Source organism: Vigna umbellata, chromosome 11, assembly GCF_029865625.1.
Source record: "Vigna umbellata cultivar VRB3 chromosome 11, Vumbellata_1.0, whole genome shotgun sequence".
Classification (NCBI taxonomy): Eukaryota; Viridiplantae; Streptophyta; class Magnoliopsida; order Fabales; family Fabaceae; genus Vigna; species Vigna umbellata.
This window is the reverse complement of record NC_142175.1, coordinates 22676479-22694228: the sequence shown is the minus strand read 5'-3', so window position 1 is coordinate 22694228 and position 17750 is coordinate 22676479. Positions and strand designations below refer to the sequence as shown.

The 17750-nt window shown below is 28.7% G+C and overlaps 2 protein-coding genes across 3 annotated transcripts; both read left to right on the top strand.

The window, feature by feature from the left end:
* Positions 1–6407: 6407 nt before the first annotated feature.
* On the top strand, positions 6408–8823 carry LOC124839154 (UDP-galactose/UDP-glucose transporter 2-like). 2 transcript variants are annotated; one of them, XM_047314889.2, is made up of 7 exons: positions 6408–6642; positions 7021–7049; positions 7212–7341; positions 7455–7697; positions 7825–7926; positions 8031–8138; positions 8408–8823. In XM_047314889.2, exons 1-7 carry the CDS (start codon positions 6517–6519, stop codon positions 8663–8665), a joined length of 996 nt encoding a protein of 331 aa, XP_047170845.1. In that variant the 5' UTR covers positions 6408–6516; the 3' UTR covers positions 8666–8823. The 2 variants fall into 2 exon arrangements, with proteins under 2 accessions (XP_047170845.1, XP_047170844.1); XM_047314888.2 differs by having other exon boundaries at positions 6409–6642; positions 7140–7341.
* A 6456-nt stretch (positions 8824–15279) lies between these two features.
* On the top strand, positions 15280–15949 carry LOC124839155 (uncharacterized). Its single transcript, XM_047314890.2, has one exon. The coding sequence runs from the start codon at positions 15429–15431 to the stop codon at positions 15747–15749; it is 321 nt and encodes a 106-aa protein (XP_047170846.2). The 5' UTR covers positions 15280–15428; the 3' UTR covers positions 15750–15949.
* The last annotated feature ends 1801 nt before the right edge of the window (positions 15950–17750 follow it).

Genomic DNA, 17750 nt, shown 5'->3' with positions numbered 1-17750 from the left:
GGCTTCCACTGACTTGGAAAGCCAACATGGGAAAACATCGACATAAAATAGGGCAATCCTAAAGTTTATTTCTCATGATTCCCTACTTGCTCAAAACAAACGTCTATCTTAATAGATGAAACTCCTATACCAACACATGGCTAAGTTGTCTCAATAGTTGTAAGCCATGCAAGTTAATACCCAACAACCTTAACAAGTGATGAAATATGATTTTTGTGAAGGAAAATGGACATTGTCAAGCTCCTAGTGGTTCCCAAAGTGGAGAAGTCAATTATACAACTCCAAAATTTCTTCAATAACCCTTTCCCTAATTCTTCCAATCAAGTTAAACGTCAGAGTTTCACGCACTCCTGGTTTCCACTAGACACACTTGTCTAGCTACATTTAACTCCTCAAAGTTAAACGTAAAATATTTTAATTCTCTTCAGAATTTACAATCAAAGGATTGGTTACAAGTCCTTAGATGACAACTCTCGCAAAGAGGATAAGTGTTTAATGCAATTCAATCTAACAAACGCTCTGAATATTTTCTCTCTTCTCTCTTCTTACAAGATAAGCTTATATATCAACGAAGCTTGAAAGTGTTTCTTTTCTTGATTTTTTCTCTATTAGATATTCTTTTTTCCGTTCATGCGCTTTATGAACTTTCTCTTGGCGTTGTTCGTTTGAGCTTTTTCTTTCTATATGTTATTCTCTTTATTCTATTTTGAATAATCTTCTATTTAGGGCTTCTAAAAAATATTTCGTTAGATAGGTGATAATGCTAGTTCTTACCATTATCTAAGCATCAATTTAGTAGCAAAATCAACCCTTTTCTAGCTTGTAACTTGCTTAATTCTCTCTTTTATCTTAGTTTTATGAATAATTATGTTTTGGGCTACTTTGATGTAATTTTATCTATAATCCCTTTATTTTGTAGCTAATAATGTGCTTGGAAGAATCTCCAACAATGTAAAGAACTGAACCATCCACAGAAGCAAGCAGATCTACAAAAAAGAGAAAAATATGCAGTGCAGCAGAGTCAGGGTGAGGGTCCCTAGGTTAGGGCCGCTGAGCGCCACTTGCACAAACTGTACAGAAGTTGATTTCTGGTGTGCTCGCGTTGATAAAAATACTTGTTGAATCTTTTGGCAAGCGTACCAATATTCAACTGTAGTATAATGATTTTTAAGTAAGAGTGTCAATCCCACGAGGAACAACTTCAATTAAATAGATAAATTTATCTCAAACAGCATATATACAAGGGTATTCAACCTAATTCATAATGGATTTTGATAATTTATACTACGTTGCGTAAAAGTAAAATATTAACAGCAGATAAGTTAAAGAAAGTTTAATATGAGAAGTTGGGATTGAATTCATCTATCTCACTCGTCTGTAATTTAAATGAATATAAACATATAGCAACTGCAATTACCAATATTGATGCAAAACACAAAAGTCATTTATACCGATTCCTCGCGTATAAAATTCATAAGATTAGTTCCTTGAATATTGATTCCTCACACATCCAACAAATTGTCCAGCATTATATTTAAGTGTTATAAGTAATTGATAAACTGAAATCTATTATATGGGGTTGTCCTCTTGCATGATTTGAACCTGCACCATGAGAAACTCCAAATGGATGAAAATAGAGACTCAGGGGAGGGAGCAATGGTGGGTGTGAAAGAGATGAGAAACCCCAAACGTGGCATACACCTGGCTCACCATTAGCCACCTCATACAAAAATTTAACGCCGTTTAATTTTAAGGACTAACCATAAGAGTTTCAAAACTAAGAGGACTAAAATGAACAAACATTTCGAAGAGGAACGAAACCCAAAATCGTTTGATAGTTTAGGGACTAAAAACATATTTAACCTTAAATAAAATAAGGATCACTTAAAAATATACGTGTATAGGCCACTTTCACATAATTTTCATGATACTCATTTCATGATGAACCTGTGTCATTAGTTTTGTCCGCATTAATGATCATTGTCAGGTTTAGTTGCAATTAATGCAAAGAAAAATTGTTTTTGTTCTATATGCAAATGGATGGAGTCTTAATATGCTGAAGATATAAAATAACAATTTTAAGCTCATATAGCCAAACACATTTATAAGATTTTATAAGGATATATATATATATATATATATATATATATATATATATATATAAATTAAATGTATTAAAGTCATTATATTATTAGTTAAAATATTAAAGTGGTTTAATTAATTATATCTATAATTAATGGTATATATGTCATAAAATATTAGCCGCGTACGTAATATTCTTGATAAGGGGTCAAATTAGGAATATTGATGTTTTAGAAAAAGTAATTGACAAAGATTACCTAAAGAGGTTATGGTTTGAGAGCACATACATATTACTTTTTTTTTTCTCATCTTAAGGTGCTCTACAGTTGGAAGATAAAATACTTTTTATCTAAATTGTTTTCAACGATTAATTTAGGTACACTTAGTGTTCATGGGTTTAATTGTTTATTTGTTATTTATATGTATGAGTGCATAATCTAACATTGTTTATATTATTTGACACTTTTCAATTTTAATGTCAACTAAAAAATACATTGTTAAAAAAATTTAACTTAATTAGTTTAAAATTGTTATTTATTTTATTTTTTAAATTTGAAAACCAAAATATATCAAAAGGAATATACAAATTTCAATTAATGTCTTTATTTGTTATTAGATATTCACATCGAATATTATTAAATTATGAATGTCTTTACATAGTCCTAGTTAAAAAATATATATTCAGTATGAAAACCAAATCCTCAAAAATCAAACTATGATTTTGATAAAAAAAGAAAAAAAGAAAAATGTATCTAAAAAAAATTTACGATTTTTTACTTTATGTTAGAGAATAAACAGTCCGAAGGATGCTTCCAATTTTTTTTCCAAAATTTTTATTTAATGCTTATATTGAATAAAAGGACATCATTTATATATTTTGAAAATCACTTACTACCGAGAAAATTATTATCATTTATCATGAAGAATTAAAATCATTAAAGTCATAAGCTATGGTTTTAACATTATCTTGAAGAATAAACAAAGTGTGATTGATTTAAGCTCGTAGGGTTGCTAAAAAGCCGTTTTATTTTATAGGAAATTATCCAACTTTTATTGACTTACTCTAATTCTTTACCTAAAACTGAAGACATAATTAATTTCATTTAACATGATTTTTTAGAGAGATTCGTTTCAATTAAAACGCCATTGTTCAAAAGAAAAAAAGCAACCGTGTTTGAAAATTCTATATTTTCTTTAATAATGAGATTACGACGTTTACCAAATATATAAGATTTCCATTTGTTGGGTAATGCAAGTGGATTATTTGATAAAATTTAGTCAAAAACACTTACTTTAAAATAAATGAACAAAATATTTGAGCTAATTGAATTATTGAAAAAGCATCTAATAATTAAGATTACAAAAATAAAATAGTTTAATCGTTCAATCATTTTCATTTTGTTTTAAAAATTAATAATTAGTTCGTGAAATATTGTTTAATAAAGAGAAATAATGGAGAGCAATTTTCACGGGGAAAGAGACCGTTCGAGAGAGGTTTCAATTTCAATGGAAAGTAGAAATATCTGTTTTCTTATTAGATAGAAGGTTTAATTCTTTTCTACATCCCTATTTATGTACGAATGTCTCACTTGGGTCATCGTTTTCTAAAGTGTATCAAAATAGTCCCTAATTTTGAAAATTGATATCAATTGAGTCCTTTTCCGTTAAGTTGGCTGGACGGCGTTAAAAAAATTGATGAGTGGATGCTGAGATGACGAACGAACGCTCGTCCACCAGCGAACGAACGCTCGTCCACCAGAGAACGAACGCTCGTCGACCTCTTACTGCTGGACGACCGTTCGTTCCACACTGGACGATCGTTCGTTCGGTGGTCGACGAGCGTTCGTTCGCTGCTGGACGAGCGTTCGTTCGCTGGTGGACGAGCGTTCGTTCGCTGGTGGACGAGCGTTCGTTCGCTGGTGGACGAGCGTTCGTCATCTCAGCATCCACTCATCAATTTTTTTAACGCCGTCCAGCCAACTTAACGGAAAGGACTCAATTGATATCAATTTTCAAAATTAGGGACCATTTTAATACACTTTAGAAAACGAGGATCCAATTGAGACATTCGTACATAAACAGGGATGTCGAAAATGATTAAACCTAGATAGAACTCACAGAAAGAAAGAAAATAAATTAGAAATTTAATTTTTAAATAAATTAGTAATAATTTAGTTAATGATATTTATTATGTTAGATAAGTTTTGTATTAACATCCACTTTATGATTTACATTTATCTTTTCTAAGAAAATCTCTGTGAAATTATTAAACAAAATTTCAAAGATACATTTATCATACAACAATTCAAAACTTTAATTAGAATGAATCATTAACATATTGTTTACATTGTCGTATAGTTTTAAATTATCGTTTTATTAAAAATAGTAGATTATTGCGATGGATATTTTCAAATTTATATCTAAAATCAATTCACTTAAATGTTAATATAAAACATTTATATTAAATAAATTAACATGGTGCATTCAAATGGTATTTAAAAGGATTTTGTTTTTTTTTTTTACATTCAAAGTACTGCATAATTTAAAATATTTTATGAGAATATTACAACTTCTTAAAAAGTTTTGTTAATAAGAATTTATAATTTAAATTTTAAGATATTTGAATTCTTTTTATAAATTTACAATTTAGAAACTCATATACAACTAAACAACTATACCTGGTTAGACTTATTGTTCTAAGTCCAATTATCAATTTTTATTTTTTTCATTTAAAAAAGAGAAAAAAAATTGAAAAACAAACTATTTGAAAAGAATAATATATATATATATATATATATATATATATATATATATATATATTCGAATAGTACGCTATTTAAATATTTTTTTAGTTATTATTTGATGTGTTATTTGACTGGAAAATATCTCTTTCTCAACACGTTCAACTTTCTTTTTAACTTTTTATTTTTCTTCTTCATTAAATAAGATTGTGTTTCCTGACTTTGTTTACTGAAATTCTACGATTCATGAATTTACGAGCTTTCAAGTACATTATTTTTCAACTAGAATATATTGTTATAACTAACAATATTATTAAGAATGATATACAATAAAAAAAAATTGTAGAAACAAAAACCATTGCTGCCATGGATATTCACAAATATTTTATATATTTTTTAAAATTTTAAATTAAATTATTTAAAAATAAATATTTAAAATATAAATTTAATAAAAAAGTTATTTTTTAAATATAATTCTAATCAAATTACTGAAAAAAGTTTAATGTAACTATATTTGTTTTTAAAAAAAATTAAATGAATTGCACTATTTTTTTTTAATATCAATCTTTTATAAAATAACTTCGATTTCATAAATTTAAATAAAAAATTAAAAATATGTGAAGTCAAATTATTTCCTTATTAATATATTTTTTAATAATTTTATTTTGGTTATTTAAGTTTTAAAAAAATACTTAAATAAAAATCAATAATAACTATTAACAGTTAACAAACATTTAAGAATCGATATCATAATATTTATATTTATTTTATCAAATGAGTAATTAAATATTACTTTTATAATTAAATACTTATTCTTATTACTTTTTGCATGTATCTATTAAAAATATTTATTTAATATTCTGTCACATAAATAAGAGCGAGTGCAGAATATTTTTTCATTTTCATATATATATATATATATATATATATATATATATATATATATATATATAGACACACACGTATACGTATGTGTATGTATATATGTATGTATATATGAATATTTTATTGTATGAATAAATGCAGTAAGATGACGTAAGATGACGCAATTAATAAAACGTGATGATAAGGCGGTTTTCCATCGCTTCTCAAAGTCGTTTTCTTGAAATTTTCATCCAATTAATTTTTTTTTAATAACAAACTTTAAACGTTGGTGCAATTGTAATGATAATTTTAAAATACACAATTAAACATTCGTACTTAAGAAATCAGGTTTTACTAAAATTTGTATAATTTTGAATTAACTTTGCATACACTTATTTTTTATTTAAATTATTTGGATTTTTCAAAAATATTTATAAAACATTTAAATGAAACGGAATACCTTTTCTAAATATATTATATAATACCATTTCTCAATATAATATTCATAAAATTATTATTCATTTTAGGTGTGTAATCTGACCAAAACAAACGTGACTGAAGAGATTTATTCTAGTAGAAAAGCTCAAGGTAAATAAGACACTATGGTTTTGATTTTAACTTAGAATTTAAAAATAAGCAGTTGTTGGTGTCTTTTTATGTATTATTTAACTTTGTCATTTATACAGAAGAAAACATTCAAATTATATATACATTCATAACCTCCATTATATTTTTGTCTGTGTCTGATGTTGGAAAACAAAGTTAACACATGCAAACCTTCTTTGGTTGAACATTGGCTTTGTGTTTGAGCGTTGTAGAAGAAGCATTGATGTCAAACGCAGAGAAAGCTCGAACTTTATTTGGAATTTCTCTCTCTGACAGACCCAAATGGCAACAATTTTTCATTTGCTCTTCTGGTTTCTTCTTTGGGTACCTTGTTAACGGCATATGTGAGGTACAATATATATGCATACAAACACTTAGCTGCTGTTTTCTGCAAAACCACAATATAAGCAATGGTCTTTCATATATTTTCTTCTTGTCTGCATATATTTCCTTTGTTTTTTCATAACAGGGTAACTGGCTAGGAGATTAGTTATGATTTTGCTCCAAAAAAATTCTGTCTTTTGTTTCAATTGCTTCTGGAAATTTCATTGGAAATTTGGGCATTTTCTGTTGGTAACACCAGTCAATCATCCAGATAAATATGCAGTTTTTTCCCCTTTTCTGTGTGATGCCTCTGAATAATTGCAATTTTTGGTATGTGCAAGTTATCCTTGAAATTACTTAGTATTTGGTATTGATTATTCTCCCTCTTATGTCTGACATTCAGGAATATGTGTATAACAGGCTTCATTTTAGGTAAATTTCGTTATCTTTGTAGTTTTATTCTATTGAGTAGTATCTTTTCTTTATGATGAAACGGTTGACAGTTGACTTGGTTTGTTTCAGCTATGGTTGGTATTTCACATTTATCCAAGGATTTGTTTATTTGATTCTGATTTATCTCTATGGCTTCACAAGCAAGCAAATGGTGAATTCATGGAAAACTTATGTGAAGCTTGCTGCTGTGCTTATGGGGTCCCATGGCCTAACAAAGGGATCTTTGGCTTTTCTGAACTACCCTGCACAAATCATGTTCAAATCCACAAAGGCAAGTGACAAAAAGGCACAAGGGGGAAAGATATCAAGAGTTGTGCTTTATGGCTTAGTCCTTTAAGCTGTGTTAATTTAGAATATTAATGAGAATCATTTTTGTTGCTTTAGGTTCTTCCAGTGATGTTGATGGGTTCCTTCATACCAGGTCTAAGAAGGAAATATCCAGTTCATGAATATGTATCTGCTGTTCTTCTAGTGATTGGCTTGATCTTGTTCACTCTAGCAGATGCACAGACATCACCCAATTTTAGTGTCATTGGTGTTCTCATGATATCTGGTGCTTTGATCATGGACTCCTTCTTGGGAAATCTGCAAGAAGCAATCTTTACAGTGAACCCTCAGACCACACAGGTGATTTAATTTATGAGATATTCCACATATTTATGCCATCCATTTTGTAAAATTTGTGACCTTTTGTTTAGTTGCATAACATTAGCATAATAGATGATTTTCTTGTTCTTTGTTAAAACAAACTCAGATGGAGATGCTTTTCTGCTCTACTCTGGTGGGTTTACCTATGTTAATCCCTCCCATGCTTTTTACAGGAGAGTTATTCCAAGCATGGACTTCATGTTCACAGGTGCATTTCAAAATTGGAATGAATTACTCCTTTCATACTTGACTTTTGTTCCTTTCCTCACAAAATTGGAAGACAATTTCAAACACCTTATCCTTTTCTTGCAGCATCTTTATGTGTATGGAGTGTTGGTGTTTGAAGCAATGGCAACATTTATTGGCCAAGTTTCTGTGTTGTCACTCATTGCCCTTTTTGGAGCTGCCACTACAGCCATGGTATATTAGTCTCACAAGTTTTCCTATACTTCCATGATGTTTATTTGGACTTGGGACCATTAACATTAATTACTCTTTTATGTCACCATAACCCCATCAAACTGATAAGTTGGTCAATGCTTAAAACGTCTTGTAACTAGAAATTCTGAATTGGAACAGTGAAATTTGATTTGGTGCAAGATAAGAAAAACACCAAAGTTTTTTAACTTAATATTAAATCATTTATGTGGTCCTAACAGAGTTTGTTTTTTCCATGAAATTTGTCACAGATAACGACAGCCAGAAAGGCTGTGACATTGCTACTGTCATACCTCATATTTACCAAACCAATGACAGAACAACATGCAACTGGACTTCTACTGATAGCTATGGGGATTTCATTGAAGATATTTCTTGATGAAAAATCTAACAAAAAGACCTCAAATTCTTCTCCCATTGTCAATATTCCAAAACCTTCTGAGCACAAAGAACTTACGGCACAGTTAGATTATGCAGGAGAAGATGGAGAAAGAAGACCATTTGTCTAGCACTTTCAGTGCAAAAAAATATGATGTGAAGTTAGAATGTTTTATATATATTTGAACACTCTTTACCATAATAAGCTACTGGAATTCAACAAGGTATGGAGTCATTATATGCCTCATTGCTAATTATTGGAATAAAAAGTTACATTTTTTAATAATCATGATAAGTCTATCTATATATAGTTTGTTCTAAAATCATTCAAGAAGAATATGATTTAGTGACTTCAATTTATTCTTATAAGTTGAAATATGGTTATCTGTTTTAATTCTTAAAACTATGACATAGATTTTTTTATTTTTGTGATATTAAAATATGTCAAAGTGAGTATATGTTGGTAAAATGATAACTATTCGTTCTAAGATGTGTATATATAAAGTTATATATTATATGTTAAATTAGTAATAATAATATATTGAAATTATATTATGGATCTTAAAAATAATAGTTTCACATTATTGGAAACACATCCATCTATGTGCATGTGTATTTTCTTATAATAAAAATACATATTTTTCTTAGAATTATTTAAAAAAATAACATATAAAATAAATAGGCTATATGATTTTACTATAATTAACTAATTAAATTTTAAAAAATAATTATAAATTTTAATAGATAAAATAATAAAATAACTTATATTAATGATTCGTGTATACTAAAAACCTTGTGAGAGAGTTATAAAATTATTTTTTTATTAATAGATATAGATTATTATTATTATTATTATTATTATTTCATAATATAATTTAACAAACTTAATATATAATTTTTATATATACACATTTTAGAATTGATATTATTATTTTATTAACCGATAGTATACTACAATTGCTTACTTTTTTTTAATAAGATCATTATAATATTTTTAACCTAAAATATTCTATAGTAAAATCATTAAGAGATTTATTGAAGAATAACATCAATCATATCAATCTTGACTATACATAACATTATATAAGTATATTTGCAAACTTACTTAAGATAAACTTTTCAAAAAATAAAATAAAAGCATCTTATTAAAAGGACTTAACTAAACATAAAAATATTCATAGCAAATAGCTAGATGGATTTTACTCATTCTTAGCTCATTTAACCGTTGTGCACTACCACGTTTTAACCTAATTGTATTAAACTATATCCATATTATAAAAACTAAACTATTTTTATTAAAAACTAAATTATAGTTTTACGATTCAATTTAAAAAAAACTGAACTTTTCTATTACTAATTAACTGCTTCAAATTGTAAAACATATGACCAGAGCAAACTGCAATTCCACCTGGCATAGCAAACATACAACAAAACTGTGTGTTTTTGTTTGCTTTATAACACTCAAAACTTCAATAAAATTTAATTGCATAGGTTACATTAAAAAAAATTGACCTTAGTAAAAATCTATATCCATGTATAAATTTCAATAATATAATAATATTTAGTAAAAATAAATACTTAAATTAAAAAATAATAATAAATTAGTATGATATATAAATTAAATACAAATGACTAAGTTACATGTTTTATGAGAAAAAAATAATTGTAAATTTTCGTTTTTGTCTTAAAACTATTTCGGAATAAGTTTTAAAAATTAATTTAAATTCTTAAAGTATTTTTTGTTAAATTAATACTTATAATTGTTCTTTCATAAATTTAATTTAGGATATTTATTTATTCAAAATCGTTTTTCAATAATAAGTGTTATTTAATAAGAAAACAAATTGAATTATGATAATAGTGCGTTTTTGGTATGTTTGCGTTGCAGTTTGCTTTGGTCCCCTGTTACATGTTCTTCCAGTTTAAAGCAATTAACTAAATTGTTAATAGAAAAATTCAAGTTTTTAAACTGAACCACAAAATAATATAATTCAGTTTTTAATAAAAATAACTTACTTTTTATAGTGTAATATAATATAGATAATCTATAGTTTAGTACATTTAGACTAATCATGACTTGCTCTTGCCACAAATATTATTTTTTATCTTCATGTAACACACAATAATAATATATGAAAAAATAATCACATTCATATTTATATCCACAACATACATCACAATTATCAAAGTCAAGCATCTAAGTTTATCAACATGCTTGATTCATTTTCATAATAAATATTCATCAACAATTTAAATAAAATAGACATTTGATTTTATTTTCAAAAGACTAGTATATCGAATTAAACTTAGAGGTTTTGTATTTGTCATATAATCTTTCACATAGTAGAGTCACATCTTATGAACTAAATCTTTCTCATATGATAAGATAAATCCATATACCATCCACGAGACACAATACTTTTTCATGTCGTTCTTCTAGAACATAGGAATCTCCGTCAACTTTCACCACATAATATCTTTCTTTATGTGGGTCTAATATTAGTAAAAAGAATATAACATCATTTTCATTCGAAGCACGTCCTAAAATCACTTAATGTAGTATTTTCTCCATAGAAATAACTACATCCATATCAATCACACACACACACACGCTCGTACGCACGCACGCACACACACACATATATATATCAAATAATATTTCACAATAAAGTTTTGCATAACCTCAAATTTTACTAAACCAAACACACACTTAGTAAATTTTTGGTAAAATCTCAAACTCCACTACACCACACATTCTTAGTATATTTACCTAAGACTCTAATAAACCAAACATCTAATGCATTTTCATCTCATAAAACCAATTATATTTCATGACTACTAGGATGTTCCTTTCTCTTACTTAATAAGCATGTACACTCGTCAAGCAAGTGTATTATATGGTGAGCATATTGTCCAATAAGTTTATTTTTTCCCTTTGTGCTCTATATTTTTTCACAAGTTTATTTTTTTTAGTGAGCGAACTAACTTGTCCAATGGCCAAGTCCAATAACAAAAGTTCAAAAAAATTCGTTTAGTGAACTTAGACCTTGTTCCATGACCCAACCACCTTAAACTCTTTAAAATTTTAATAAAATATTTTCAGTCAACGATAAACAACACTTGTCTAGTGACCAAAACCCTAGGAAGCCAAATCTACTAGGCTTTCTCAATAGGTGTATCTTTTGTAGCTCTCTTTAAAAATTATATTTTTCACTCTTGCTCAACAGGTGTTGGCTCATCCAACGAGTGCATCATTTGTCAAGTATTGTCTACTTTGAGTTAGAGACTAATAGATACATTACAAGAAAGTCGCGTATTATTCACAAACATAATTTTTCAATAAACACCAAATGCAAAAAGAACATTATATTAGTCCCAATATTTATGAAATTTCGACATCATCCTTTCAACCATATATCTTATAACTACATCTTCATCTTTTGCACTTTCCATTAAAAGACATTGAATTTTACAAACTTGTAAAGAGTACAAGTTGGATGCAGGATAACTTGAGGCAGAAATGAGATTTGTAATATCATAAAATAACAACAAGAAATCACTAATTTTTTTTTCTCCTTTCCATTTCTCCTTAAATGGACGATACTTGTAATTCTCATCAACTAAGTGTAAACTTTCAAAAAACTAGTTGGTATTTAAGGTCACTTTAAAGCATCAAATTGAGTTTCACCTTATAGAAACATTTATACACAAAACATTTGATGCATCAATGTCTCCTATTTTTTTTAAAGAATTTTTTAAATTTAATCATTTTACTCTCAGAACCCCTAAAATACTTGATGTTCTCCCTAATTTTATCTAAAACATCACCAACTCCTAAGTTTTTTATACTCAACAAATTTGAAAGGTAAACCATGTCAAATAATTAAATTAACACATAATTCATGGGATTCTATTTGATTTTTTTTAAACTTTGCTTGTATGTCCATAATCATTTGACTTATATCTTCCTATTTGCTTTTACTACATCTTCCAAAGTTACATTTTAAATGGGAAGTCCTATATTTTTACTACCAATTATATATTTTTTGTTACACCCATTACACCTCGCCCTATCTTTTTCATCATCACAAACACCAATTTTAGTAAAGAATTTCAACCATCAGATGTTTCTAACTTATCCCTTTTATTATTGACTTCAACACTTTCATTCTGAAAAACATATTCAACCGCATTTCGGTTACATGATTGTTATCATGGACATGAACATTACCACCAAGTTTACTAATTGATTCATCCATTGTTTATATTGTTCAATCATGTTACAAATTAAAAAGTAATCTATCATATAAAAAATATATTGATTCTCCTTACAATATTAGTGGCAGTAAAAAAGGGTCAAAGCTACTAAACAAAAACTACTAAACCTATAAGTTTTCTCGTCTCATCTCATCTTTAAGCTAATTTTAATTTTAAGAATCTGTTATGGTGTCGTCTCCATGTTCTATGCTACTTTGATTGACTCTGCCCTCTGCTTTGGTCTAAAAAGATGGGGTGAGAATCATTATCGTTGACTCAAGAAGATGGGTGGGTGGGATTTGCCGCTCTTACTTATTGTGTGGTGTGGGCGCTTTCTCTCGTTAGTCACGTGTATTGTTGTGTAGGCAAACAAAACTACAACGTTTAATTAGTCACTAGTTGAAGGGTTAGCCCGTCTCTCCTTGCCTGTAATCTAATGGGCTGGTGGGTTAGACTTAGTGCCGTCAAAATGGGTTGAAACCCGTGAGCCAACCCGGCTCACCATGGGTTTGAGCCGGGTTAGGTTGCAAAAAAATACAAAAATTTTTATGCGAGCCAATTTTGACCTGGCTCACTAAGAACCCAGCTCACACGGGTTGAACTCGTGGTGGGTCGGGTTGGCTCACCAACCCACCTATTTTTTTAATTAAATTAAATTAATTATTCAAATCCTATTTTTTTTATTGAAATCAAATTAATTAAATTAATTATTCAAAATGCACAACTTTTACTTAGCAATAGAGCCTTTCGCGTTGATGTCTTTCCAAAAGTTTTCCTTTGCAAATAAAACCCTAAGATTATAGATTGGATAATATTATAGATGGAGATAAAGAAGAAGATGCTTCAAGAGAGCATGATACTATGGATTTATCTATTCATGACTCCAATTTAATAGATGGATAATATTATAGATTGGATTATTCAAGAATATATAATTTGTTTTATGTTGTTTTTAGACCTATCTACAAGCATTACAGTTTTATCTTGTGCTATATATTTTTGTTAATGGCTATATGTAGTTTCTTGGTCAAACGGTTGTGTATATCTCATTAAATTAAATTGGCAAAATTTTTTTATGTTTGATAGCTTAGAATATATATCACAATATATTTCTTTTGTTTCATTTTCTTTTATATCAATTGGTCCAATTATTACTATTTCAATTTGATCCATCAAAGTAACATGTTATAAGAATCTTAGAAGAAGAGGGTGAAAAAAAAGTTAATTAAGTGAGCCAATGAACCAACCCGTTTAACCTACCAACCCGTGGTGGGTCGAGTCGGGTTCAAATTTTTTTAGCTCGCTAATAAATGAGTCAGGTTAGGTTGGTTCACTAAATGGCCAACCCGTGATGGGTCGTATTATCCGTTTTGACAGCTCTAATTAGACTATTTTAGGATGAATGGTTCAAAAAACTAGTTCGGTCCTGACCCAATTTATCACCCTTAATTATAACAATACATAATATATAATTTATCAGCATTAGTTTTACGTCCCTCCAACCCATTTTGTCATTCCTTATTGCAAAATACCAAATGCATAATAAATATTTATAAAATGTTGCATTACTTTTATCCAAACAAAGAACCAACATTATTCACAACGAATACATACATATATGCGAAACCTTCATAAAAAAAATTAAATATGAAAATTTACATCAAACACAAGTTTCTAAGTGTAAATATATAATTAATGTCTAAATATTATGCAACCCATTGTTTTAATGATAAAGTACTACAACCTATCATTCGTCAAATATATAACCAAACTAATTTATGGTAATAAATGTACGTGAATCTCGTGCGGTCACAGGGTATGATTCCTAGGTCATTTTATAGACATTTCCCTAGGTACAAGATCGTCTTCTATCATGACCAAATTTGGCGACACCCAGGACAATTCCGTTGGTTTTGCACACTCCAATGTTCAAAAGCCATATGAAAAGAAATTTATATGAAAACAAAAGAATAATGATACGAGGACACAATTTTACACACAGGAATAAAATGATTATAAAAAAATATTTTTTTTTTGTATTTTTTAAAAGAATAATAAGTAAAAAAGATAATATTAAATGAAAGTAAAAATTTGATGTTATTAGAAAGTGATTTTTAAGCCTAGCTCATCTCCACAAAATGTAAGGTGAGATTTGCATCTCACTTATATATTATAAATTGATTTTATTTCTAATCGACTTGGAATTTCCAACCGAAAATATCATTTTTTAAAAATAAAAACTGATTCAAAAACCATATGAATTTTTTTATATAAAAATAAAAAATAATAATAATAGGATTATACACTTCTATTCTCATTTGACATACAAGTAAAATAGTAATAAAAAAAATATTTTTTTTGTATTTTCACAAAAAAAAAATTATTAAATTAATGTAAAAAATTTGTATGTCAAGTATTATTTTTCAAATAAAAACGACCTATAGAAAGGTAGTTTGGCTCCCAAGAGAGGTTAATGAATCACGTAACACCACACTTTCCTTATTTTCCTCAACCTCGTTCTTTATTCTAAATAACCGTTAATAACCCTATCTCATTCCTTGTGCCCCATTTTTTAGTTCACAGTTTTCAAACTCTCATCTCTCACACCCCATTTTTCTTTTTCTTTCTCTCTAAGTGATGGCTTCAGACCCCAGCAGAAAGAGCCTGTTAAGCTCAAAGGCCATAGCTGATGCAGCTTCATGGTACTGTGCCTTTCTTCTTGTGGCCCTTTTGCTCCAAACCATGTTCAGATACAGCTCCATGCTTCCAAGCCACGTAGACAACAACCAACTCATTTCACAGCCATGCGAGGAAATCTATGTTGTTGGAGAAGGTGAGACACTTCACACAATAAGTGACAAGTGTGGTGACCCTTTCATAGTTGAGAACAACCCTCACATCCATGACCCTGATGATGTCTTCCCTGGCCTCGTTATTCATATCATGCCTACAAGTTAAGGTGTTTTATATAAGGAAGAATCGATTCTGTTAGAGGAATATAATAACCTTTCTTGTCATCATCTTTTTCTTTCTTTTTCACTTTATTCCTTTCTTGTATATAACTTCTCAGAATCAACATGAAGTTGAAAAGCTTTCTATGTTAACATTTTGTTTTATCATCTGTATCAATAAGGAAAACTTCATAGTTTATAGTCTTATCTAGAATAGCCTTTCTTGGATAATAATTTACATTGGTTCATGTAATTTAAAGTATAACTTTGATGTAAGGATTCTAATGTGATGATTATTAGAATATAAGGTATTAAAGTTATTGGGATTATTTTAGAATTATTAAAATTAATCCCTCTCTTCTCACTCTAAAAGGGCATTTTGGTATTTTATTAAAGTTAATTAAAATATCATAAAAGAGGAAAAAGTTTTAGTTCTGTTGACACATTAAGTTTCTGAAGAGATATAGAGAACGTAACGTTCTCAGGAAAGAAGAGAAACTGACAGAGAAAACCATCCTACAACTTCTATATCATCCAGAAGGCATTAAAGAGGAGTAAGAGGAGAGAGAACATTTGACAGGAAGAGACAGGAAGAAGTGCACAATGAATCCAGGTTAGTTCTCTTTTACTGTGTATTATGGAAATTGTGAGTATCATGAAAATTCAAGATCCTGTGTGTGTTGTTTTCATTTAATTGAAAATTAAAGATTTGCTTACAAGTGGTATCAGAGCACAGTTCTGAATTTTATGATTCTCCTTGAATGGTAATATTTCCAAATTTTAAAACCCTAATTTTTGAATTATAAAATTTAGGGATTTTATATTTGTTGGCATGAAAATTAAATTCACTGTAATGTAATGTGTGAATCTCGGAAGCCGTAAGTTTTTAATTTGATTGTCAGTGAATTCGATCCGTGCAACTTTAAAAATGGCTTTATGCCGAGAAGTGAAAAATTTTTGATGGAAGTGAATTGAATTCACTGTACGTGAATTATGAAATCTGCAAGCATTTGAATTCGCACCCTGAAAGCCAATTTTATTTATTTTTATACTTCCATTAAAGTATTGCACGTGATTTGATTGTATTGTGGAATTCTATTTGGAAGCAACTTTACTGTTGAACGTGAATTTCATTATGGAAGCAGCAAGTTATTTGATTATCACATTGATGTGATTTTGATCTGTGCATAAAATTAAAGTTCATTAAAGTTGCTTTATGCCAAAATTGAAATTTCGTGTGCAGTAACCAAATAAAACCTGCATAAAAGAAAATTCAATCCCTTGCAATTTTTTTATTTTATTCATTGTTGCATTAAAGCAACTTTATTGTTGCGGCAGTGTTCTTGTGCTCATGTATATTTTAACATTGTTATGCATTGAATGCAAATTAATTGTGAATTAAAAGTTTAAAGTTTCAAATACTTTTAATTTGAAAAGTACATTTACTGACATGCATGATATAATTTTGTTTTATGAATTATATGTTTTGGAAGAAGGAAATTCAATTATGTTGAATTTCGGAGAGTAATTAGTCATTGATGTAAGGATGTTATGGATTACCCAAAGGTGAACCATGGTTTATAATTGATGACATTAAAGTGAAACATTTCATGTACTTAGTATATGTTTGTATATCCAAAGATAGCATACATATAGTCTCAAGTATGATTGATTGTTTATTAAAGTATATATATGGAATTTGTCAGTTTAAGAATCACCCAAAGGTGAACTTAAATGAATGACTTTATTGACTACCTATCAGTTTAAGTGTCACCCAAAGGTGAACTTGAATGTATGACTAGTGTAGTAATTTGTTTGAATCCATTAAATTTAATCAAAGCATTAATGTATGAGCTTCTGTATTATTTCCAGCTTACATGAATTTAGCAGGTTTGAGCAACAATGTCGTCAAGTTTAATGGGCTCAATTATGCCGATTGGTCAGAACAAATCCAGTTCCAACTGGGTGTTCTAGACTTGGATATGGCTATTATGATGGATGAAATGCC